Source organism: Anolis carolinensis, chromosome 5, assembly GCF_035594765.1.
Source record: "Anolis carolinensis isolate JA03-04 chromosome 5, rAnoCar3.1.pri, whole genome shotgun sequence".
Lineage (NCBI taxonomy): Eukaryota > Metazoa > Chordata > Lepidosauria > Squamata > Dactyloidae > Anolis > Anolis carolinensis.
The window spans coordinates 130,396,066-130,421,169 of NC_085845.1; the positions used below are offsets into that span (position 1 = coordinate 130,396,066).

Here is a 25,104-nt window from a genome sequence, read left to right on the forward strand (position 1 = left end):
GGAACAAATTACATTGAACATAGCCTATTGGTTCCACTGACGTCACACAATGGCATGAAAAAATGACTTGAAAGCACTAATCACAGTTACTACAAAAGGGTATCAAGATAATGATCTAATCAGTTTGCAGCTCAGGTGTTGAAAACCTGTGGCCCTTCGGGTGTTTTCAGCTTCATTAACTTTCACAGTTCTTCATTTTGGCCTGGCGAATTGGTGCTTCTGGATAAAGCTAAAAGCCCCTAACCCTCCAGTGAAATAGTCACATTCCCATGTGAAGAAGGCATTATCACTAGTGTTGGTTTTCCCCTTCAAATAGTTTGATTTATGCTGACCCTAAAATGTAATACAGTAGGGTGTGTGTATCCATCCAGATGTGTACCCTTTGATCTTTAGGATGTGGTGGCCACTGGAATTGTGCAAGAACTGTTGCAAATGCTTCATAAAATTGCTGTTACCCCACTCATGTGCTTGCCTTTCAGTTATGAAGCAGATAACACCTCTTCATATACAAAGACATTTGTATGCCTGAGATTTTTTGCATACAAGTAAAGGTAAAAAGGTAAAGGTTTCCCCTGACATTAAGTCCAGTCATGTCTGACTCTGGGGTGTGGTACTCATCTCCATTTCTAAGCTGAAGAGCCGCCGTTGTCCGTAGACATCTCCAAGGTCATGTGGCTGGCATGACTGCATGGAGAGTTATATTTTACCTGGGTTATACAACCCAAAGTCATGTAACTAGTTCAGCAACTAAGGCTGCACCTACACAGGAAAATTAATGCAGTCTGACACCATTTGCTGCCATGACACAATGCTATGGAATCACTGAATCATGGCAATTGTAGTTTGACAAGGTCTTGATCCTCCTCTACCAATGAGTGATGGTGCCTCACCAAACTACAAATGCCAGGATAACACTGAGCCATGGCAATTAAAGTACTGTTATAGTGCATTAATATATTGTGGATACAGTCTAAATAAAGGGAGAAAATGTTGTTGAACATTATTTTAAAAAACTGCAGTTGTTAAAAGTTGGGGTTCATAAGTATAATACCCCACACCTCCTACAACAATGATCAGGTGCTGACCTGAGAAAAGTTTGGGAGTCACCAAACTAGCAACCTGTTAATTGCAAGGCTGAATCTAATCTGATGGGAGTCATGTAATATTAAGCCAACGTACAGATTGGAACAGTGAAATAGCTAAAGTTAGAATCGACCAATAATGATATAACATTCAACTGCAATCAAGCCTCCACATTTGTTGAGGTTAGGGACACAAGACCCGCCATGAAAGAGAAGCCATGAATAAAGCAATTGCTATTTGTCTAGGAATGTCTAGCTTTTCCAGTATGACTCTTTGGTTGACATCTGCTGCTAGCTGACAATAATAATAATTCCACTTGACAATAATAGAATCGCATTTGAGGACTAGAGGGATGTTCTCTTTGATGATCGTTATAACCTGGATGGAGAGGACTATAGAGTCACACTGGAAGACCTAGAGATTCCCAGAGATAACATTTTAATAAAATCCATAAATACTCAAATCCACAAAACTCAATACTGCAAATGTGGAGGGAGAACTTCTTACTATTCAAATGCTATGGAAGATATAGTGACATTTCTGCATCCTAGACCTCTGTCAAATACTGAAACTCTAAATATCTATGCAACTTAACACTGTGGAGTACTGATAGGATTTACTCAACAGGATTTTATCTAAAAGTAGGCATAGAAAAGATAACAGAAAACCTATAATAAAAAGTAAATCAATCACTTTTCTAAGGCAAGTTTTGAAGTCTAAATATTTTATTTCATTCATGAATGAGATTTGATTAAAATGGCTACACAGAAATCATATCGAAGTCACTTTTATTTTTCTGGAGATAGTTAATAACCATCAGGGAAAAAAAGGACTCAGAGGAGGAAAGGCTGGCAAACACATCCTATCACATATCCGATGTAACTCAGGGCCCTTCCACACAACCATATGACCTAAAATATCAAGGCAGATAATCCACAATATCTGCTTTGAACTGGTTTACCTGAGTCCACACTGCCAGTTCAATGTGGATTTCATACAGCTGTGTGGAAGGGGCCTCAATGTTCTGTACAACTTGGAGTTTCCAATTTAATGGAAGGGATCTTCATTGCAGTCAATGAACTGGCAACTGCCCACAAATCCTCACCTGTCAAGTGCTACATATAATCCAGATTATCAAATCAAATAATCCAGATTACCTGTTTTGACCTTGATTATATGAGTCTGCACCACCATATAATCGAGTTCAAAGCAGAAAATCTGAATTTCATATGGCAGTGTAGAAGTCGCTGGAAGTGGCCCTTTTCTCTTCCCCTTCTTTGCTGCCACACAGCTGTATAAAAAGCCACATCATCTGCTTTGAACTGGGTTATATGGCAGTGTGGACTCATATAACCCAGGGCTCTTCCACACAGCCATATAACTCAGAATAACAAGGTAGAATAACCCACAATATCTGCTTTGAACTGGGTTAACTAAGGGCCCTTCCAGACATGCCCTATATCCCAGGATCTGATCCCAGATTTTCTGTTTATCCCAGACTATCTGGCAGTGTGGACTCATATAATCCAGTTTAAAGCAGAAAACCTAGGATCAGATCCTGGGAAACAGGACCTGTCTGGAAGGGCCCTGAGTCCACACTGCCATATATTCCAGTTCAAGGCAGATAACATGGGATTTTATTCAGCTGTGTGGAAGGGGCCCCAGTTCAAGGCCAATATTGTGGATTATCTTTGATATTCTGGGTTACATGGCTGTGTGGAAGAGGCCAAGGACAAAAGGGAAAAGAGGGAGGAGAAAGAGTGGGAAATTGTTAAAAGAGCTGAAGCAGTGGGGTGAAAGAAGATGAATCCAGAGTGAACAGCTGAAGGGGGAATGGTGAAGCACTTTCCTTTCATTCTCCGAGATGGGTTTCTTCAATTCCTCCCTATCAAAGGCAAAAACGGGGGAGAGGGGGGAGTGACAGCCGGTTCTAGGGGAAGCAACCATTCCATTGGTGGGTTGCTGTGCATTTTCCGGGCTGTATGGCCATGTTCCAGAAGCATTGTCCTGATGTTTCGCCCACATCTATGGCAGGTATCCTTAGAGGCTGCGAGGTCTGTTGGAAACTAGTTAAGTGGGGTTTATATATCTGTGGAATGTCTAGGGTGGGAGAAAGAACTCTTGTCTGCTTGAGGCACCTGTGAATGATGCAATTGGCCACCTTGATTAGCATTTAATGGCCTGGGGGAATCCTTTGTTGGGAGGTGTTAGCTGGCCCTGATTGATTCTTGTCTGGAATTCCCCTGCTTTTTGAGTCTTGCTCTTTATTTACTATCCTGATTTTAAAGTTTTTTAAATATAGGTAGACAGACAGATTTTGTTCATTTTCATGGTTTCCTCCTTTCTGTTGAAATTGTTTACATGCTTGTGGATTTGTATGGCTTCTCTGTGTAGTCTGACATGGTAGTTGTTAGAGTGGTCCAGCATTTCTGTGCTCTCAAATAATGTGCTGTGTCCAGGCTGATTCATCAAGTGTTCTGCTATGGCTGACTTCTCTGGTTGGATTAGTCTGCAGTGCCTTTCATGTTCCTTGATTCGTGTTTGGGCACTGCAATCAGCCAGGTTTTGAAGCTGAAAGGCTGCAAGGCCATTCAATGCTTCACAGAGAAGCCATTGAAATCCACAAGCATGTAGACAATTTCAACAGAAAGGAGGAAATCATGAAAATGAACACAAACTGGCTACCAGTATTAAAAAAACCCTCTAAAATCAAGACAGTAAATAAAGAACAACACTCAAAAAGCAGAGGAATTCCAGACAAGAATCAATCAGGGCCAGTAACAGGTCCCAACAAAGGATTCCCCCAGGCAGCAACCAGCCAAGCTTTGAAGCTGCAAGGCCATTCAATGCTAATAAAGCTGGCCAATTGCAACATTTACAGGTGCCTCAAGCAGACAAAGGTTCTTTCTCCCACCCTGGACATTTCACAGATACATAAACCCCACCTGCTTAGGGCCCTTCCACACAGCCATATACAGTAGAGTCTCACTTATCCAACGTTCTGGATTATCCAAGCCATTTTTGTAGTCAATGTTTTCAATATATTATGATACTTTCGTGCTAAAATCGTAAATACAGTAATTACTACATAGCATTACTGCGTATTGAACTACTTTTTCTGTCACATTTGTTGTATAACATCATGTTTTGATGCTTAATTTGTAAAATCATAACCTAATTTGATGTTTCATAGGCTTTTCCTAATCCCTCCTTATTATCCAACATATTCGCTTAACCAACGTTCTGCCGGCCTGTTTATGTTGGATAAGTGAGACTCTACTGTAACCCAGAATATCAAGGCAGAAAACCCCACAATATCTGCTTTGAATTGCAATATCTGAGTCCACACTGCCATAATTTCCAACAGAGCTCACAACCTCTGGGCAGGGCCCTAGCCAGAAAAAAAATTCGGGAGGGGTTTTGAAAATTTCGGGGGGGGGGGGGGGTTGAACCCCTGACCCACCCGCCCCTCGGGTTCAGACCTGTCAATATCTGCTTGAGATAGTGCCTGGAGGGACTCTTACGTCTCATAGACTTAGCATGGGGATTTGGTTAACCAGTTAAAATTCATGAGTAAACCCGGTTTTTTTTTAACCTGAAAAATTTCGGTTGGGGGGTTTGAACCCCTAACCCCCCCCCCCCCCCTCGCTACAGGCCTGCCTCTGGGGATGCCTCCCACAGATGTGGGCGAAACGTCAGGATGGAATGCTTCTGGAACATGACCAGACAGACCGGAAAACTCACAGCAACCCAGTGATTCCGGTCATGAAAGCCTTCGACAACAAACCATTCCGTCGTTGCCCCTTAATAAAAACCCTCACTGTTAAACTGAAGGCCGAAACAAGGCAAATGCGAGTCTGTCCTCGAGGATCCTAACTGCGACGCCTCGCCTTGCCGTTTCCCAACTCTCAAAGCGGGCCTTGACCTCCCAGCTTCTCCTCAGCGGCGACCATTTTGTCGCGACGACGTCCTTCGCCTTGGTCGCCCTGAGCTCGCTCTCTCTCTCCCCCGCGGACGACGACGAGGATGGCTCGCGACGTCGCTGATGACGCGGCCCCGCTGCGCCGGCGGCTTGTGCCCGAGGGGGGAGGGTGGGGGCACGTGACCTCCGCGCGGATGTCGTGTCGTCCCACATGCCCTGGCTCCACCTTCCTCCCTCTCACAGTCCAAAGCTTGGCGCATGCGCAGCAAGGACCCGTCGCGCGGCCGAGCCGGGGTAAGTCCGAGCGTCGCGTCGCGGCGGCAGCGGGAGACAAAGCGCCGCCCGAAAGCAATGAATGGGACGGGCCCCTTGCAGCCCTCGCTGTAGCCGCGGACGGGGAGAGCGGGACGCTTCGGCGCCAAGGAGCCCAGAGGTGAGCAGGGAAACGAGTCTGTGTCGGAAGGGAGCGGAGCGGCCGTGTGAGGAGAGGCCAATAGCGTGTGCGTCCCCCCCCCCCCCCAAACAGAAAGAGCGGAGGCTTTCTTGAGCCGGGGCTGTGCTGAGGCGTGCGTGGGGATCCTTCCGCCACAGCCAGACATCCTTCAGGGGTCGCGGTAGGAGGAGAGGCGGCGGAGTCCAATGCACGGGCCTCTTCCTGAAGGGAGACCAAGCTGTATTGAACTCTGAAGAGAAAGTGGGGCTCCTCAGTCTTCCTCTCTCCTCAGTTCTTTCTCTTGTCCCTGTCTGTTTTCCGCCTCAGGAACAAGACCCTTAGAAAGCCGTTGGGCCGCACTTCCCTTCGTGGGAGCAGAACAGCACGCGCTTGGCTTTGTCTGGCTTCGAGGCGCCTGCTCTTCTCGCCCTCTCCCATATATATATATATACACACACACACACACACACACATGTATATCTCTCCCCATAACACACCTTTAGTGCCTCCAGAGTCTGTCACACTTCGCTGGGCTTCCTCACAGACACAGGCTTCAACCCGCCTCCTCCTTCCCCCATATATAATATTAATACAATAATAATAATTTTTGTCCAAGGCTTTCATGGCCAGAATCACAGGTTTGCTGTGTGTTTTCCGGGCTGTATGGCCATGTTCCAGAAGTATCCTCTCCTGACGTTTCGCCCACATCTATGGCAGGCATCGTCAGAGGTTGTGAGGTATATGGGAAAAACTTAATTAGCATTGAAATAATAATTTTTATTTATACCCCGCCCCCTCTCCCCTAAGGGACTCACGGCAGCTTAGAACAAGTAACAAATACAAAAATAATATAGTAAATATACAAAATTTATTTATTTACGACTTTTATATCCCACCCTTCTCGCCGCTCAGAGTGGCATACTAGTTATATGTACAGAAAATAGGTAAAGGTTTTCCCTTGATATTAAGTCCAGTCGTGTCTGATTCTGGGGGTTGATGCTCATCTCCAGTTCTAAGCCGAAGAGCCGGCGTTGTCCGTAGACACCTCCAATGGAGCACCATTATCTTCCCTCCGGACCGGTACCTATTGATCTACTCATATTTGCATGTTTTCGAACTACTAGGTTGGCAGAAGCTGGGGCTAACAGCAGGAGCTCACCCTGCTCCCCACATTCGAACCTGCAACCTTTCAGTCTGCAAGTTCAGCAGCTCAGTGCTTTAACACGCCCCACCAACCTCACCAATTTCGCTTGCGAAGGAAGTGGGACTCCCCAGCAGATGTTAAGGTCCCAGCAGGTTCATAGGGAGAAATGCGATCACATAAATAGGCAGGACCTATATACATACACACTCATATATGTATATCTCTCCCCATAACACACCTTGAGTGCCCCCCAAAGTCAGTCACAGTTCACTGGGCCTCTCCACAGACACAGGCTTTAACCCGCCTCCCTCCTTTTGTCTCCCCATACACATGCATATTTCTCTCACCATAACACACCTTTAGTGCCCCCAAAGTCTGTCACACCTTGTTGGGCCTCCCCACAGACACAGGCTTCGACCTGCCTCCCCCCATTTTGTCCCCCTTCACGCCTTCCTTTTGGCTTTGGGGAAAAGGGGAGGTGGGTTTGAGAGGGAAGGCTAGCCACGGTTGCCCTTTCTCCTCATCATCAACCACATTCCCAGCCAATTGCCCCTTCATTTATTTCATTTTGGAAACCTGTTCCCCCCCTTTCCCAAGGCGAAGAAGGCTGCTTTTACTAAGCATTTAATCCTCTTAAGAGGCAAAGCAGGAGGAGAGGAGGGACGTTTAAAGGATTGTTTCTTCTTGCTCTGTATGTCTTCAAGCCCCCCCCCCCCCCCCGTCAACTTATGACAACCCTATGAATTTCCTAGGCAAGGGCTGGTTTTGCCTGCATTTTCCCCTCTGAAAGGCAATTAGAAGCACTTGATATTGCTGGTAGTCTCCCATCCAAGCCCTAACTAAGGCTGAGATTGCTTCGCTTCCAAAACCAGGGTGGATCTTGTGTCTTTAAGGGATTTAGATGTCTTGTTTCCGCTGTATAGTTGGTATGCTCAAAGCGGTTCATAGAATCATAGAGTTGAAAGAGATCTCGTGGGCAATCAAGTCCAACCCCCCTGCCAAGAAGCAGGAAAATCACATCCAAAGCCCCCCAACAGATGGCCACCCAGCCTCTTTAAACTGCCTCCAAAGAAGGAGCCTCCACCACACTCCAGGGCAGAGAGTTCCAGTGCTGAACAGCTCTCACAGGAAGTTCTTCCTCATGTTCAGGTGCAATATCCTTTTCTGAAGTTTGAAGCCATTGTTCTGGGTCCAAGTCTCCAGGGCAGCAGAAAACAAGCTTGTTCCCATGACTTTGCACGTTTTTATATATGGCCATGATGTCTCCTCTCAGCCTGCTCTTCTGCAGGCTAAACATACCCAGCTCTTTAAGCTGCTCCTCATAGGGCTTCTTTTCCAGACCCTTGATCGTTTCAGTTGCCCTCCTCTGGACACATTCCAGCTTATCAACATCTCGCTTAAATTGCAGTGCCCAGAATTGGACACAGTATTCCAGTTATGGTCTGACCAAGGCAGAATAGCATGACTTTCCTGGATCTAGACACTATACTCCTATTTATGCAGGCCAAAATTCCATTGGCTTTTTTAGCCACTGCATCACGTTATTGGCTCATGTTTAACTTGTTGTCCATGAGGACACCAAAATCTTTTTCACACATATTGCTGTCAAGTCAATTGTCCCCCATTCTGTATCTTTGCATTTCATTTTTTTTCTGCCTAAGTGGAGTATCTTGCATTTGTCCCTGTTGAACTTCATTTTGTTAGTTTTGGCCTATCCTGTTAAGATTGTTTTGAATTCTGCTCCTGTCTTCTAAAGTATTAGCTGTCTCTCCCAATTTGATGTCATCTGCAAACTTGATGATCATGCCTTCTAATCCTTCATCTAAGCAGCACTTAGTATTGTTGGTAGTCTCCCATCCAAGTCCTAACCAGTGCTGACCTTGCTTAGCTTCCAAAACCAGGCTGGATATTCTGCCTTTAGGGGATTTAGGTGTCTTGTTTCAGCTGTGCGGTTGGGACATTGAAAAGTGCTTCATGTTTCTCCATTAAATGTTTCCAACATAGAGTTGTGTAGTATTGGGGAAAAGTCGCTGTCAGTGTGAGGGAAATGAGACATATATTTTTAAAAAAACCTAGTGATGAGAGATCAAAATGTTACTTAGCATTCTGAATTCTAGGCATCAATTCCCAAATTTAGTCCTTGCCGTCTTCAGTTGCAAACATCCAGAGTGTTGGGGGCCTTCCCAAAAGGCCCTATATCCCAGGATCCAGGTTTTCTGCTTTAAACTGGATGATATGAGTCCACGCCGCCAGATAGTTTAGGATAAACAGAAAACCTGGGATCAGATCCAGGGATATAGCGCTTGTCTGGAAGGGCTCTGGGTTGGGAGGAATCGGCTGGAGACCTTGGAAAGCATCTGCCAGTCAAAAGAGTCAGTAGATCGATGATTTGATTAAATGATGAAAGGTAGAAGAAGCATGAGCTGATAGTGTTATATGACTTTATGTGAACGTAGTTCTTTAAAAAAAGGTCAAATCAAATTGCATCTTATGAAGGCTGCCAAGAGACATTTCCCACTCCTAATCCTAGTGTTTGATCTATTTCCTAGCTGGTGGATTAAATACCTGTCGCACATCATGCATCCCACTGAACTCCACTGTCCCTTATCCAGAGTTCTGCAATTCATGGGGTGGAAGCATTATTTGCTTTCTTCATGGCATGTCATAATAGGAAAGTACTTTTTGGCAGCCTTCGTGTAGAGGAGACTGCAGAGATGAGAGTCTTGTTAACCCAGCTTTTGTATAAAACTATTTCTAAACTTTTGAATACAATAGTTTTGAATTTAGGAATTCAAAACAAATGTCAATAACAGCAATCATGATAACGTGTTCATTTTAATGCTAAACTCTCAACCAGAAATTGGTGCTGGATCTAAAATTAAAATGTATATTTTTTCCACAACAGTTTAACCGCATAGACCAGCATAAACCAACTCAGAATTATTTACTCCATTGGGTGGACCTTGGTATTTCAAACTACAGAACAATTTCTAAATTGAAAATTAAAGCATAGTACAGATAGTGTAATTAATGTCTTTTTTCACTTTGTATTCTAGATCATTGATTGTCTTTTCCTCTTTTGTATAATATCAAATGGTTCCAAGCTTGTATTTTGTGAGCTTGTAGAAAGTTTATAAAACCTTGAAATCTCTATTATTTTTTCATTTATTCTTAAGTAATAATATTTGAACGCTTATATGACAATTTCTGTGTTATTCTCATGCAGTACTTGTGTAAATTTCTGTCTAATGTACTGGCTGTGAGGCTCTATGATGTAATTCATAAAAGTGACCAGTGCTAATTGTCAAGGAAAAAAATTACAAGATCCAGGTTTCAGATGTGAATAGAACATTGAAAACAAGTTAAAACTGATTTCATTTAGAATTTGAAAATAACTTGTTTATCAAAATTCTCTCCTATGGATGTTCAAAGAAAGTATTGACTTTATTCTTCATAACTCTGATTCCATCTTACATAGTGAAAAATATCATACAAGTGAAATGCTACTTTTTGTGTTGTTGTTGTTGTTGTTGTTGTTGTTGTTGTATGTCTTGAAGTAATTTGTGAGTTATAGTGACCCTAAGACAAACTCATCATGGGGTTTGATAGGTAAGATTTCCTCATAGGGGCTTTGCTATTGCCTTCCTGAGGTTGAGTGTGACTTGCCCATGGCTGAGTAGAGATTTGAACCCTGATCTCTATAATCATAGTTCACTGCAGCTGTTTTATCAGAAGGACCATGTAGACAGAGGATGACAATGAGAAGAGTACAATTTCTCACTAATGAGCTTTTGCAAATGCTGAACATTCACACAATCCATGACCTCCATACATTTAAGGTTTATTGTCACTCACAGAAGACTGTGTTTACTGGGAAGTAAGCTCCATTGTATCTAGGGAGGTTTATATCCATGTGAGAGTGTAGAATTGAAGCCCAAATCCCACTGAAACTAGTAAAACAAGTTAGCCATGTGTAAATCAGGTCCTATTGTTTTAATATTTACTCAGATGTAAGTCCCAGTAGAACCTACTTCATGCAGCTTTAGTCACATATAATAGTACATAGGATTGAAACCTTGGTTACAGGCATACCCTAGCTGAGTTAGAGCCTTATTGCAATTTCAGAATAATTGAAACAACCCTCCCAGATTTTATATTTACAGTCATTACAACAGAACCCTTGCTTCACCCAAAATACACATTAAATTAAAAACAGCTGTCTATAGACATCACAGACCTATGCTAGTATACTTCAGAGCAGGACAGTTTGGGGAGGGAGAAAGGAACTGGCATCCAGTGTTGCCCCCAAACTGGTTGTGAACTACACAACTTACCCCCAATTTACTTACAGAATTTTAAAAAAGTGTTTTCACTTAAAAAAAAAAGTGTCCCGATGTTATTTAAGAGGAAATCAGCCTGATATTTATAAACAATAACCATAAAAGAGTCTGTTTCCCAGTTATATTCCTATATCCATTTTGTTAGTGACAGCAGTGGCTTCATATTATTTCAAGTGATTTTTGAAAACACTGCATATTATAAAAACATACACCAGTTGTGTGTACTCATCAGTTCTGTCCAAATTATATTGACTTGATTGATTAAAAGGAACCCAGATTTACCTCTTATGAAACTGTTAATCCATGGGTTAATGGACAGGGAAGGGTACCTATAGTGGAACCGCAAGCATATTGGTTGCAGTCGGGTGATACAATAACACATGGTTTATCAGAATGATATACTGTACAAGCCAGAGGAGACTACACTCCTTTCTATCGGAATAGACCCCAGTATGTTGTTGTGGTAAGGAGCCTAGCTTGCACCTATTTCTCATACAGCTGTGACAGAGCAGAAACTTTGTTTTAAAATAAACTACACTTCTATGCATTGTTCAAACCCTAAAGCATAGTTAAGCCAAAGAAATAACTGACAAAAGCTGAAGAAAAACTTTTTGAGCAGAGTGGGCCATATGAACCAGATTGTGGAGATGTTAGCGGAAATGGAAGGCAAGGTTTGTACTTAGTCTCTGAATGTGGTACTGACTGCAAGAAGAATGGTTGATATCTAGTATGCAGTGAGGTCAAAAACAGTGATCATTATTTATTTTAAAAAAATATTTATTTTCTTTTTCTCTCTGCAGTCCTCTTATTTTTCTCACCCTCACCACTCTCAGATCTGGAGATTCTCCCTGAAATGAAGCTAGGTAAAAGATAGTGAGCCAAATCGGTAAGTGAGTATTTTGACAACCATATACAGTAGAGTCTCACTTATCCAAGCCTCGCTTATCCAAGCTTCTGGATTATCCAAGTCATTTTTGTAGTCAGTGTTTTCAATATATTGTGATATTTTGGTGCTAAATTTGTAAATGCAGTAATTACAACATAACATTACTGCGTATTGAACTACTTTTCTGTCAAATTTGTTGTATAACATGATGTTTTGGTGCTTAATTTGTAAAATCATAACCTAATTTGATGTTTAATAGGCTTTTCCTTAATCCTTCCTTATTATCCAAGATATTCGCTTATCCAAGCTTCTGCCGGGCCTGTTTAGCTTGGATAAGTGAGACTCTTAATTTTTTTCCTATTATATATTTTTTCCTATTGTATATTCTTTCCAGTTAAAATTATGGTGATGTTGAAGATTACAACACTAGTGACGATGATTTATATCATATCATACTTGCTCCCAGAGTAGATAATATTCATGAAACAATAAAAATTAGATAATAATTAATTGTCTCATTACAGTTAAAGCCCTAAGATTCAAAAAGGCAGATTTTCCATTTGGGTGCTCTAGAGTTATTTTGTGAACCTTTTACATATTTCTTGCCAGAAAAATAATTGGACTGAAGAAATGACTATTGTTGCTCTAGGAATAGCAGCTCTCCATGTTAACAAGATACAGTTCTACTTTTTTAAAGAGCCTACAAATTGCCCCGAGAAAAGGTAGGACTGTACCTTCTTTGATTCAACTGTACTTTCTTCGTTCCTTTTGGAAAAACCAGAAATGGACAGAAATCTTCCTCCTGGATTTTGTAGTCATTGTGGTCCCTACCTCAGCAATCGGCCCCTTGCCTCCTAGAACTTGTCCATCTCCTTTTTAAAGTGAACACTTTTAGTATGTAATGAGTGAGGCTTTTGTGCTTCTCTTCAATTAACATGGTGTTTAAAAATTATAAGTGTGATAATCAAAATCATATATATGTTTGTGTGTGTATACTGTATATCTATCTATCTATATATAAAATGTAATGTTTGTTTTACTATGGAGTAAACAACAAAGCCACTGAATCAAATCACACCAAATTTGGCCACAAAGGACATAGTCATGCACTATATATCTTGCAATCAAAAAACCCTAGAAAAATAAAGCCCAAATTAGAGGATGAGAAAGAGTTGTTTTCCCCCTTTAGAAACGTCTCAGAAAGGTAGGCCCCATCCCCTTTAGGCCCTGCCCACTTTGTATCCTAGCAATTCCCTCAGTCAAAATGGTGCCCAGGGCACAGGCAGAGTGCACTTAGGCCTCATCCACACTGCCTATAAAATACAGATTATTAGATTTGAACTGGATTATATGGTAGTGTAGACCCAAGTCCCTCCCACACAACTATATAACCCAGAATGCCAAGGCACATAATCCACAGTATCTGGTTTGAACTGGATTATCTTGAGTCCACACTGCCATATAACCCAGTTCAGTGTGGATTTTATACAGCTGTGTAGAAGGGGCCTCATATAATCTAGTTCTAATCAGATAATAGAAGATTATAAATATAATATATAATAATTACTGTGGTATAATAATACAGAACAATATAAGCTCTAAAATCAGGACAGTAAATAAAGAACAACACTCTGAAAACAGGGAAATTCCAGACAGGAAAAAAACAGGGCCAGCTAACACCAACCAACAAAGGATTCCCCCAGGCAGGAAGTATCCAGGCGTTGAAGCTGCAAGGCCATTAAATGCTAATCAAGGTGGCTAATTGCAGCATTCATACTTGCCGCAACAAGACTATTCCCATTCAACCTGGGTAACCAAGGATTCCACAAGGTAGAAAGTGGCCAGGCTTGCAAGCAGCAAGACTATTCAGTGCAATTAAAGCTGGCCAAACAGTGATTCCCCCTACAATGCAAGTAGCCAGGCTTCAAAGTGGCTCTTTGATTGAGGGTGCTACTCCAGCTTGCTAAACAAGAATTCTCTTAGATATAACACAGCCAGGCATTGAAGCTGCAAGGCTATTCAGTTCAATTCAACCAGACCAATAAAGGATTAACCTTGGTAGAAGGCGGCCAGGCTTTGAAGCAGCGATACTACTCTGTACTATTGAAGCTGACCAACCAAAGATTTCCCTAGGTAGCAAGCAGCCAGGCTTTGAAGCAGCGAGGCTATTCATTGCAATTCTAGCAGCCCAAAAAAACAATTCCCCTAGAACGCAAGTACCCAGCCTTCCAAGCAGCAAGCCTATTGCACTGCATTCCAGCTCACCAAACAAGGATTCCCAAAAGAAGAAAACAGCCAGGCTTTGAAACTGCAAGGCTATTCACTGTTATTCCACCTAGCTAACAAATGATTCCCATAAGCCGCAGCAATACATGGCTGGGCACAGCTAGTGTGTATACCCTGTTTCCCTGAAAATAAGACATCCCCGGAAAATAAGACCTAGTAGAGGTTTTGCTGAATTGCTAAATATAAGGCCTCCCCTGAAAGTAAGACCTAGCGAAGTTTTTGTTTGGAAGCATGCCCGCTGAACAGAACACCAGAGCATGTAGGATTGGTAAATGTACGTACCATAGAGTGTTGTACATGGAAATATTGGTAGTAACAAGAAATTCTTGATAGGATTATGCTGGTTTGTGATGACAACTACTGTACAGTATATAATAAGTGTTCATTTTTTGTTCAACAATAAATGTGAATTCTTTTTCATGGAAAAATAAGACATCCCCTGAAAATATGACCTGGCGCATCTTTGGGAGCAAAAATTAATATAAGACACTGTCTTATTTTCGGGGAAACACGGTGTACATACATACATACACATATGTGGAATTATTTAAATTACAGTAGAGTCTCGCATATCCAACATAAATGGTCCAGCAGAAGGTTGGATAATAAGGAGGTATTAAAGAAAAGGTTATTAAATGTCAAATTACGTTATGATTTTACAAATTAAGCATCAAAACATCATGTTTTACAACAAATTGACAGAAAAAGCAGTTCAATACATGGTTACATTATGTAGTACAGTAGAGTCTCACTTATCCAACATAAACAAGCCGGTAGAACGTTGGATAAGTGAATATGTTGGATAATAAGGAGGGATTAAGGAAAAGCCTATTAAACATCAAATTAGGTTATGATTTTACAAATTAAACACCAAAACATCATGTTATACATCAAATTTGACAGAAAAAGTAGTTCAATACGCAGCAATGCTATGAAGTAATTACTGTATTTACGAATTTAGCACCAAAACATCGCATTGTATTGAAAATATTGACTACAAAAACATTGACTACTAAAAGGCAGACTGCCTTGGATAATACAGAACGTTGGATTAGAGAAGGTTGGATAAGTCAGACTACTTGTAAAATAATTGTCGCTGTAGCTTCTTTCTCTATCTGTGCATTGTGAGAGGAGATTTGAACCTTGCAATTTGGGGGAATTAACTGAAGTTTATACTTTCATCTAGACAGAGAATATGTTAATTAGTTGGCAAGCCAACTTATTGACTAGAGTTTAGTATCATTTGTGAAGTATCCAGGATTTCCTGGATGTTGTTGAAATGGAAAATTGTGCCTTGCTCCACTGTACCAAGTTTTATATCTCATCCACTTCCATGTGAAAGTAGGGATTTGTTGTTATATCTGGAAAGGACTATATAATCAGTAGTTGAGTAAACGTTCTTGCGTCAATAGTTGTTCAGCATATTTTTTCAAAGTAAGAAAATAAAGAGAAATTTATAACACTCCAAATAAATTATACTTTCCTTTTACTAGGATTTCAAAGAATGCTGGTTGCTTCAAATCTAGTTCGTGAAATTGCCATGTTTCTTTATTTATGTGGAGCTTCATTGTAAGGTAGGTTAAATACTGATTCTAGGAATTTTACTGAATGCAAGATTGTGTCAGACATGTTTCAAAACATTCCCAGTTTAAAGTTGTATTTCTAATTTGGGGGAAAAGTGTATTTTCTTTTGGTGATCTGAATTTGGTCATGTCAAAGCAGGAGAATGCCATAAGGTTTTCACTGTAGGATGAATGCCTACCTGTTTTGAACCAATTTTCTTTGTCTTATGGTATGCATGCTGCATTTCACCATAATGAACATCCTAGTAAACAGACTTAGGAAATAGAGTAAATGGCCTGCAAAGTCCACAAAACCAGGAACTTTGGCATGAAACAAGGAATTATTTTTTGCAAGAGACAAGACTAATAGCAATAAATCTGGTGCTAGTGAAGCTGTCACTTGCGAAATAGACCATGCCAGGGACAACCCAGCATTTCAAGCTAGGGTTGTCCCTAGGGTTTACAACATCCAACCTTACGTTTATCATTCAAGCCTAAGTTTCTTGTGACATTTAAACAGGAATGCTAAAAGCAAAATGCCTCTGTTGATCTGTATATGAAATGGTTAGTATCAAGGACGAAAAAAATCTCTATCAATAGGTTTGTATTATATGCAATTTTTAGATAAGGTTTGGAAGAGAGAATTCAAAAAATCATGTCAATTATATAAATTAACTGCAAAAAAATAGTTTTAGGGCTAATGAAAGCTCATTACATGTTTTTGCTTGGGATGCATATAGAATCAGATATTCCTTCAGACTTTGTTAGATGTTTAAGTCCCAGACAGCATAGCCAGTGTTGGAACATGCTGGGAGCTGCAACACAACAACATTTGGATAGCCACCTGATTTCCATTCCTGATTTAAGATGTTTGTTTATGTATCCAAGTGCGGATTAAAAACTTAACTTTTTTTATAAGAGCTAATGCCTACTTTGTACATACAGGATTAAATGTATAAATTGTTTCTGTGAATGTCACTTTTTCCATAGTTGCTCTTAACTAGAGACAGAGAATATATTTGATCACATTTTTAAAATTTATACTGTTTATTGATTTAAGTGCATTAACTAGGGGTGTCAAACTCAACGAAAGCCACATCAGCCTTATGGTTGTCTTCAAAGTACTTGTTGTAATAGTAACACTGTATAAGTGTTGTTCTGCCATTGGAAGCCTTGTGGGCCACATAAAACAATGTGGCAGACCAAATTCGGCCCACAGGCCTTGTGTTCAATGTGTGTGGTATAAACTGAACCGTTTTCACATTTTATTGTGCACCCACCTTAAGACATGCTGTACTTGCTAAGAATAAACCTTATTCACCTATCACCCAATTGTAGTTACCAGAGGAGTATGGAGAGAAGGAGTTGGTGTTTTTCTCATTACCTTAAATTAAGGGATGAAGGCTGCGGTGTAAGAGATGAAGATGGAAATGGGGGATAGCTTTTCAGTGAGCTGAGGTGATCAGGTTTATCTTCTGCTGTGGTACAGCTCTATACTGTTTTGTAGAGATGGACTTCCTGAATCTTAGTAACTCTAGTTCTGGTGAATGAGAGAGTATGGAGGAGGAGGGCTGTATGTTTTGCCATGAACTTCACTGAAATCAGAAGGGGAAAATATATATCCAGGAAGCAGACAGCTTAGGATTGGACTGAAATGGAAACAGATTGAATCTTATCCCAGTAACCACAAAAGTAACCTTGCCTGTTCTGCTTTCCCCTCCCACAGAAACTAAACAGATAGTTTAGTACTAATATTAATGTGCAAAAGTGCCTCAAATTATCACGCTTATGTCCCCTTGATGTGAACCTCATCATGGATCTATATTATGTGCTAAAGAAGAGTTTTAAAAAAATTTATTTGGTCTAGGTACAGAATGTTAATGGTGTTACAAGCAAATGATGCTGGGAGTCCAAAAATGTACATTTACTTTTTTTGAGACGAAGGTGACTTTTGGCTTATGTTTCTCAAATGTCAAATCACTTTTGTAAGTAAAAGTACAGTACTTTACATCTAGAAACGGTTTGTAAATTGGCCCAGAAATTTACTGGAAGCAAGGGAAGAGCTAAGGACAGGACTTTAAACAGCCAATATAGTTGTGGCTAAGCCTAAGCCTAAATTAGATAGCTGCATCCTAGGAAATAGAAACAGTATGTAATAATAGCTCTTCAAATGTATTCTCCATGCAGACTTTTGTAGGATCCCTTTTCTTCTGAAAGTTGAATTGCTGTTCCTTTTTTCCTTAATTCAGGGACTGGCAACTACTGGTTGATTTATCACAGTTGTAACCCAAATCACCTAAAGCAGTGGTTCTCAACCTGTGGGTCCCCAGGTGTTTTGGCCTACAACTCCCAGAAATCCTAGCCAGTTTACCAGCTGTTAGGATTTCTGGAGTTGAAAGCAAAAACATCTGGGGACCCACAGATTGAGAACCACTGGTCTAAAGTGTACAAGTAGTGTACCTTGCCTTACTTAAAAGAATTGTGATAATTATAGGCTTTACGTGGAAATATAAAAGGAAAATGTTTGGAAGTACTTTCATTTTAAGGAACTAAAGAAATCTTGCCTGCACTTGTGAATTTACATATTTTGTTTTATCTTGTTTCTAGATGATGCCAAGAGATGCAATACAATTGAGATGAGTATATAATTTATTTGGAAGAAACTCAACTTCTGTCTTCAGGCTTCTTCGCAGAATATGAAACGTTTACCAACAACACCTGTTAGAAATCATATATGATCTGAATATTTCAAAATCCTGGAAAGAAATGGAATTATTAAACAAAATGCTTTTTCATAAGTTTGTATAATATACATTTCCATCCAACTAGAATACAAACTTATGTTCCACACTTATATTCTCCTGCGTAATAGAAGAAAAATAATTTAAATAATTTCTAAATATTCCCTCAATTATGAAGACTCAGCAGGATTAATTCATCAATCATGAATACAAATAGGGCAGATTCTCTACAAATTGGTGATAATTTTATGATGGATAAGATCAGCAGTTTAAAAGTAGAACTCGAAGATGATAGCAATTGTGCTCTGGAAACAATTGATATAAAAACTGAGCCGGAAGACTTAAGACAGACAGACAGTAGTGATGAACAAGATGAGCAAGAAAGGAATTTCATTCATAGCAATTCAAGCAAATATATCTCTGCAGAAAATGAAGATGATTACGGATCTCTGTTTTCCCAGTACAGCAGTACTCTTTATGATGTAGCAATGGAAGCTGTAACACAGAGCCTTCTTTCAAGCAGAAATATAAGCTCCCGTAAAAAGTCACCTGCTTGGAACCATTTCTTTATATCTCCTAGAGACAGCACTAAAGCAATATGTATGTACTGTATGAAAGAATTTAGCAGGGGTAAAAATGAAAAAGATCTAAGTACAAGTTGTCTAATGAGGCATGTGAGGCGAGCTCATCCCACTGTGCTTATTCAAGAAAATGGAAGTATACCAACGATACCTTCTTTTTCTTCACCTCCATTATTAATATCACCTCAGCCTGTAGATGTTGGAGATTTAACCGGTGTGTTGGCCCCTATAAAATTGGTTAAGAAAGCAGCTTCTAAGATTCCATCCCCAGATCAAATAACTGAGGAATCTGTTCCTGTAATTTGTACTGAAGAAATGCCCTCAGATCTGTCACATACTGAAAAGAGCAATAAAGAGGAAGGTGGTGTGGGTTTATCACAACACTTTCCTAACAACCAGTGTGAAGAAACTATGGAGAATGTAGTGGAGAAAACTATTCAGGTACCTAAAGGTACATCTGGCTCCAGAAGAAGATCTGCTGTGTGGAAGCATTTTTATTTGTCTCCTCTGGATAATTCAAAAGCTGTTTGCATCCACTGTATGAATGAATTCAGCAGAGGAAAGAATGGGAAAGATCTTGGAACTAGTTGTCTAATACGACACATGTGGAGAGCCCATCGTTCTATTGTACTACAAGAGAACGGAGGTGGCTCAAGCATACCTCCTTTGTACACTGCTCCTCCAACCTTACTGCCACCTTTATTGCCTTCAGATGGTGATCTAATTTCTGTATCATCCCCTGGAAAAATGGCTAAAGAACCAACTTCCATATGCTCCTCTCCAGACAGAATGACTGAAGAAAACAATTCTAATGTCCCTTTGGGCGATACTCTCATGGAAGACTCCCCATTATTATCATCCTCTGAAGATGTAGCTGAAGCTTCTTTAGTTTCCTCACCCGAAAAAAGCCCTTTGATATTTGAACATGGCTCTGTTTTTCATCAGAATAAACGGATGATGCGAAAACTCAAATCAGAAGTATGGCATCATTTTTCTTTGTCTCCAGGGGATAGTCTAAAAGTTGTGTGTAGACATTGCAATTGTATGATCAATCGTGGAAGGAAAGGTGATTTAGGAACAAGCTGTTTGACAAGACACTTATATAGGCGTCACCCTGAAGTCATTGGGATCCAGAAGAGCTTTATAGATGTTAGTTTAGCAAATTCCCCGTATGCTACCTTGGCTTCTGCAGAATGCTCATCCTCAAAACTGACTGACTTGCCCAGAGTGGTTACTCATGATACTCAAGTTACTCAAGTTATCTTTCCTATCAGTAGCAAAAAGACCTCAAAACTGTGGAATCATTTTTCAATTTGTTCTGCAGATTCAACTAAAGTTATATGTATGCACTGTGGACGTACAATAAGTCGAGGGAAAAAGCCAACCAATTTAGGAACCAGTTGCCTTCTAAGACATTTACAACGGTTTCATAGCAATGTCCTGAAACCAGATGCCTCAGAGCCAGTATTGTCCTCATCTACAAATAGTCATGTACCACTTAACACTGATCTCTTAGGATCGTCATCTTTTGATGAAACCAGTGACAAGTTTTCTGACAGTCACCCTGTTGCCAAAAAAATTACAAGTCTTATAGCTGAAATGATTGCACTTGACCTTCAGCCATTTTCTTTTGTAGACAATATTGGCTTTAATCGACTGCTTGAATACTTGCAGCCTCAGTATTCGTTGCCTTCACCGTCTTATTTTTCTCGTACTGCAATTCCCAATATGTATGATAATGTCAAAGAGATAATTGTTTCACATCTTAAAGAAGCTGAGAGTGGAGTAGTACATTTTACATCTGGAATATGGATGAGCAATCAAACCCGGGAATATTTGACTCTTACTGCTCACTGGGTGACGTTTGAGTCTAGGATTCGACCACAGTGTGAAGATTACCATTGTTCAGCTCTCTTAAATGTATCACAGATTGATTGTGACTACAGTGGTATCAGCATTCAAAAGCAACTAGAATATTGGTGGGAAGCTTGGATAGCATCCATTGGGCTTCAGGTTGGGATTACTGTTACAGATAATCAGACTATAGAAAAAACTTTAAATGAAGGGGATCATTCAAGTGTCCAGTGTTTTGGTCACACCGTTAACCTCATAGTCAATGAAGCTATTAAAAGCCAGAGAATGGTACAGAACTTGCTTAGCATTGCAAGAAAGATATGTGAACGTGTTCATCGGTCAGCAAAGGCCAGAGAGAAACTGGCAGAACTGCAGAAAGAATATCACTTGCCACAGCATCTGCTAATTCAAGATGTTCCATCAAAGTGGGATACATCATTCCATATGCTTGAACGCCTAATTGAACAGAAAAGAGCTATTGATGAAATGTCTATAGAATGCAGCTTCAGGGAGTTAATAAGCTGTGATCAGTGGGAAGTGATGCAGTCTGTTTGTCATGCGCTCAAACCATTTGAAGTTGCAAGCAGGGAGATGAGTACACACATGTCTACTTTAAGCCAAGTAATTCCAATGATTCACATCCTCAACCGGAAAATTGAACTACTGTTTGAAGAAACAATGGGCATAGATACTATGCTGAAGTCCTTAAAGGAAGCAATGGTGAGTAGGCTGTCATCCACTCTTCATGATCCAAGGTATATTTTTGCTACACTCTTGGATCCTCGCTATAAGGCCTCCTTATTCACTGAAGAAGAGGCAGAACAATATAAACTGGACTTAATCAGGGAGCTAGAAATATTAAATGCTACCTCAGATGATGATAAACCTGTTTCCAATGGCTGTGGTATAGGTTCACCATCTAAAAACTCTTATGGGGAGAGTAATCTTTGGTCACTTATGGAAGATATGAAAAAAGCAAAAGTTCCAAAAGAAAAGGCCAAGTTACCCGAAGAAATGGTGCTTACATACTTGGAAGAAGAAGTTCTTGAGCATAACTGTGATCCCTTAACTTACTGGAACTTTAAAAAATCATCTTGGCCAGTACTGTCGAGGTTGGCAGTTCGATTTCTGGGTTGTCCACCGAGTATTGTTCCATTAGATAGATTGTTCAGTACCTCTAATGAGAACATCAACTTCGGTCAGTCAAGACTAGCAATGGAACACTTTGAAAAACTTATATTTCTGAAAGTAAATCTTCCATTGATATACTTCCAGTATTGAAACTAATGAACAAGCTGCCAGTCTAAAATTGTTTTGTTCACTGGACACTTACTGTATATACTCATGTGTAAGTCGCCCTCATGCATAAGTCAAGGCAGGTTTTGGAGCCTAAATTATGGATTTTAACATGACCTGTGGATAAGTTGAGGATATTTCACAAAGAAGGAAAAACAGCAGTGCTGCCAGTCATCCCTAGCAGTCACCACCATTTCCCCACTCAGGTGTTCAAAAAGACCAGAAGGGAACCAAGGCAAAGAGAGTCAAGGGAATCAATGTTTTTTTTAGGTTCTCCTGGAACTGACTAAGCTCTTGCCTTTTGCCACACTATTCCGAGAAGGAGTGGTTCCTTTTTCTTTTAACAAGAATTGGATTTGATTTACTAAAAATTTATAGACTTATACATGAGTATATAGGGTAATTGTATTTTTAACCTTCTATTGTTTAATTGCTCCAGTAGGGGCCATGTATGACAACGAATAAGTGACTGTAGTTCAAAAATTATTTTTCAGCTTTCTATGTGTCTACATGTGCCTTATTAATAGTCCTTCAGGCCAGATAATGTATATACTTGTTTTTTAAAGTTATCGTTAGAATTAGATTTGTGTTTGTTTGGGTGATAAAACAATGTAGCTTTTCCTTGAGAAGTGTAAATGAAGTTTTCAGACAATTTGAATAGAATGGCAAAGAGATGTAAACAATTCTATTATGTAGTTTTTTATTGAATTATGTAAAAATCATAAAGCAGGTACTGTATATTAGTTGATCATTGCTTTAATTGCAAGAACCATTTTGTAGCTGTCAGAAAAAAGCTGTATATAAAGGTGGAATTGAAGCCATCTTTCTACTTAGCAGGTTTTAACTGCAGACTCAACTTACTTAAAGGGTAATGTAATATTCAAGTATAACTTATGTACTGTGGGTGGGTATTGAATTAGTATTGACTGAACTAAACTTAGTGGTATTATGGAATATGAGTTATACAATAACCTATAATCTTGCCATTCAGTGGTTCCTATTCAGGTTTTTTACACTGTAACTGAATTAGAGCTTGAGTATTTATAAGGTTCTTTGGGATGTTTATTTTCAAAACTTTTCCAAGTAATACTTGTTATTTAATGCAGTATATTGAAAGATAAAATGTAAGCATTGGGCTAAAGCCTTTTAAAATTGAGTGGATAAAAACATCCAATATTCTTTGATGTAAAAATTAATTCCTGGTTTCTTATATAATTGAAAATTGTGTATGGCATCATCTTTCATTCCTCTTACAAGAAGCTGCTTCTCAATTTATAACCTTTTTAGATTGGTGTCCTACTAGAATGATACAGTAGGCTTGACATAATGGACAGTGTTTGTCAGGTCAATAAATTATAGAACCCTTCTAAATCTCAAACGGAGGTAAAAAAAAATAGCCAGCATTTTAATTATAGACAGTGCGATCACCACATTTTAAAAAAATCTTGAGATTCATTTCCCCAGTTTTGTGCATTGTTGAGATTCTTCGGGGAAATGAACTGACTGTGACTTTTAGGGAAGATGTAGTTTTGTTAAAATATTGTACCTCTGCTAATTTTTGCATTTACTATGTTTTAGTGTATTTATAAATGGTGAACTCAAGTTTTCTGAAATTAAACATCTTATTTGCAATTTTTAGAGTTGTATCTACTGTTTTCTCCTCAGGGCAGTGGGTATTGCTGACTTTGAAAAGGGATATGCTAAGAATTTATTACTTGATATTTTTGTGTTAGTCTCTATGACTATGAATTATGATTGATAATATTAGGGCTTGACCTCTGAATTTATCATAAATCTTGCCTGTATCTGAGAAAAGGAAAATTTCTCTATTGACCTTGACACATTATTTTGAAAAAAATCATCATATGATTCTGTTTATCATAACTTCAGCTGGGTGAGGAATAATCCTTTTCGTTTTAAGATATATTTATTTAATATACAGTCAGTGCTGCACATTTATAAGTTGAACCATCCATGGCTTGAAAATATTTTTTTTAATCCAAAAAGCCAATTTAATTACATAAGTGACAGCATTTTACTACATCATGGTATATAATGGGACTAGTGTCCATGGATTTTGATATCCAAAGGGTATCCTACTAATCCTCAGGTAATACAGCAAGATATGTTTTTACTCCGAATCAACAAACCTAAACAGTGATATCTCTTAAAGGAAATATTAGCAGCACGTGGCCTTGATATTTTTGGACACTCCTTCCCATCATGTTTCTCTGTGTAGCATGGGCTGATTGAAGTTTCAGTCCAGAATTTGGAGTGTCAATTTGATCATCTCTGTTTAAATTGATATGCTATGATGCGTTTGTATAATGGAGTCTTTGTCTTTATGAGGGCTCTTGTTCAGTCACTGGCACATTTCATTTGACTATTGGTTAACATGGCAGCACCACTGTCGCTTGGTATAAGAATGTGGGTTCTGTGGGGGGAAAAGTCTTCCGAAAGGCTCCATTATCGAAAAAGTTTTTTGAATCGCTGTCTTGGGGTACTGTAGTTTTCAGCGACAGCCATGAATATGTAGAAGCTGAACGAAATTAAAGTATGTTATGATGAAGATAGGTGTGTCTCACTACCTACCACAGCTATTGTAATCCATCAGCAGACCAGAACCCATTCAGTCTAACTCATGCTTGTCCTTGGAAAATTGTTATCTGGCTCTTCTTCAAACTTGAGATATGAAGGCCATCTCATAATAGCTAGCTAGGAACAATGTCACAAAGTGTGAACAAGGCTTAGTGTAGCCAAATGTTGTCCCAGTGCTGTTTTTGCGATCATTATGACCTCTTGAGTTTTGAGATTGCCCTCCCGCAAGTTAATTGCCCTTTCTGGAAGTCCCCAGGAGGGCAATTCATCCCTTAAATAGGTTGCAGCGCCCCTTCTCGATCGTTCAGCATTCTAATAAATTATCCATTTTCAAAAACTAGCTGTTTCTTTGTTCTACCAGGTCTACATATCTGAAAG

General features: G+C 39.8%; 1 protein-coding gene across 2 annotated transcripts; it reads left to right on the forward strand.

Moving 5' to 3' along the window:
- The first annotated feature begins 5,239 nt into the window (after positions 1–5,239).
- zbed4 (zinc finger BED-type containing 4) lies at positions 5,240–23,764 on the forward strand. 2 transcript variants are annotated; one of them, XM_008117117.3, is made up of 4 exons: positions 5,240–5,438; positions 11,723–11,808; positions 15,588–15,668; positions 18,264–23,764. In XM_008117117.3, exon 4 carries the CDS (start codon positions 18,601–18,603, stop codon positions 22,111–22,113), a length of 3,513 nt encoding a protein of 1,170 aa, XP_008115324.1. In that variant the 5' UTR covers positions 5,240–5,438; positions 11,723–11,808; positions 15,588–15,668; positions 18,264–18,600; the 3' UTR covers positions 22,114–23,764. The 2 variants fall into 2 exon arrangements, with proteins under 2 accessions (XP_008115324.1, XP_003225019.2); XM_003224971.4 differs by lacking the exons at positions 5,240–5,438; positions 11,723–11,808 and adding an exon at positions 12,081–12,530.
- Positions 23,765–25,104: the final 1,340 nt, after the last annotated feature.

What these genes read in the sequence shown, in the direction of transcription:
- zbed4 (XM_008117117.3), top strand. Translation starts at nt 18,601, where the DNA reads ATGAATACAAATAGGGCAGATTCTCTACAAATTGGTGATAATTTTATG.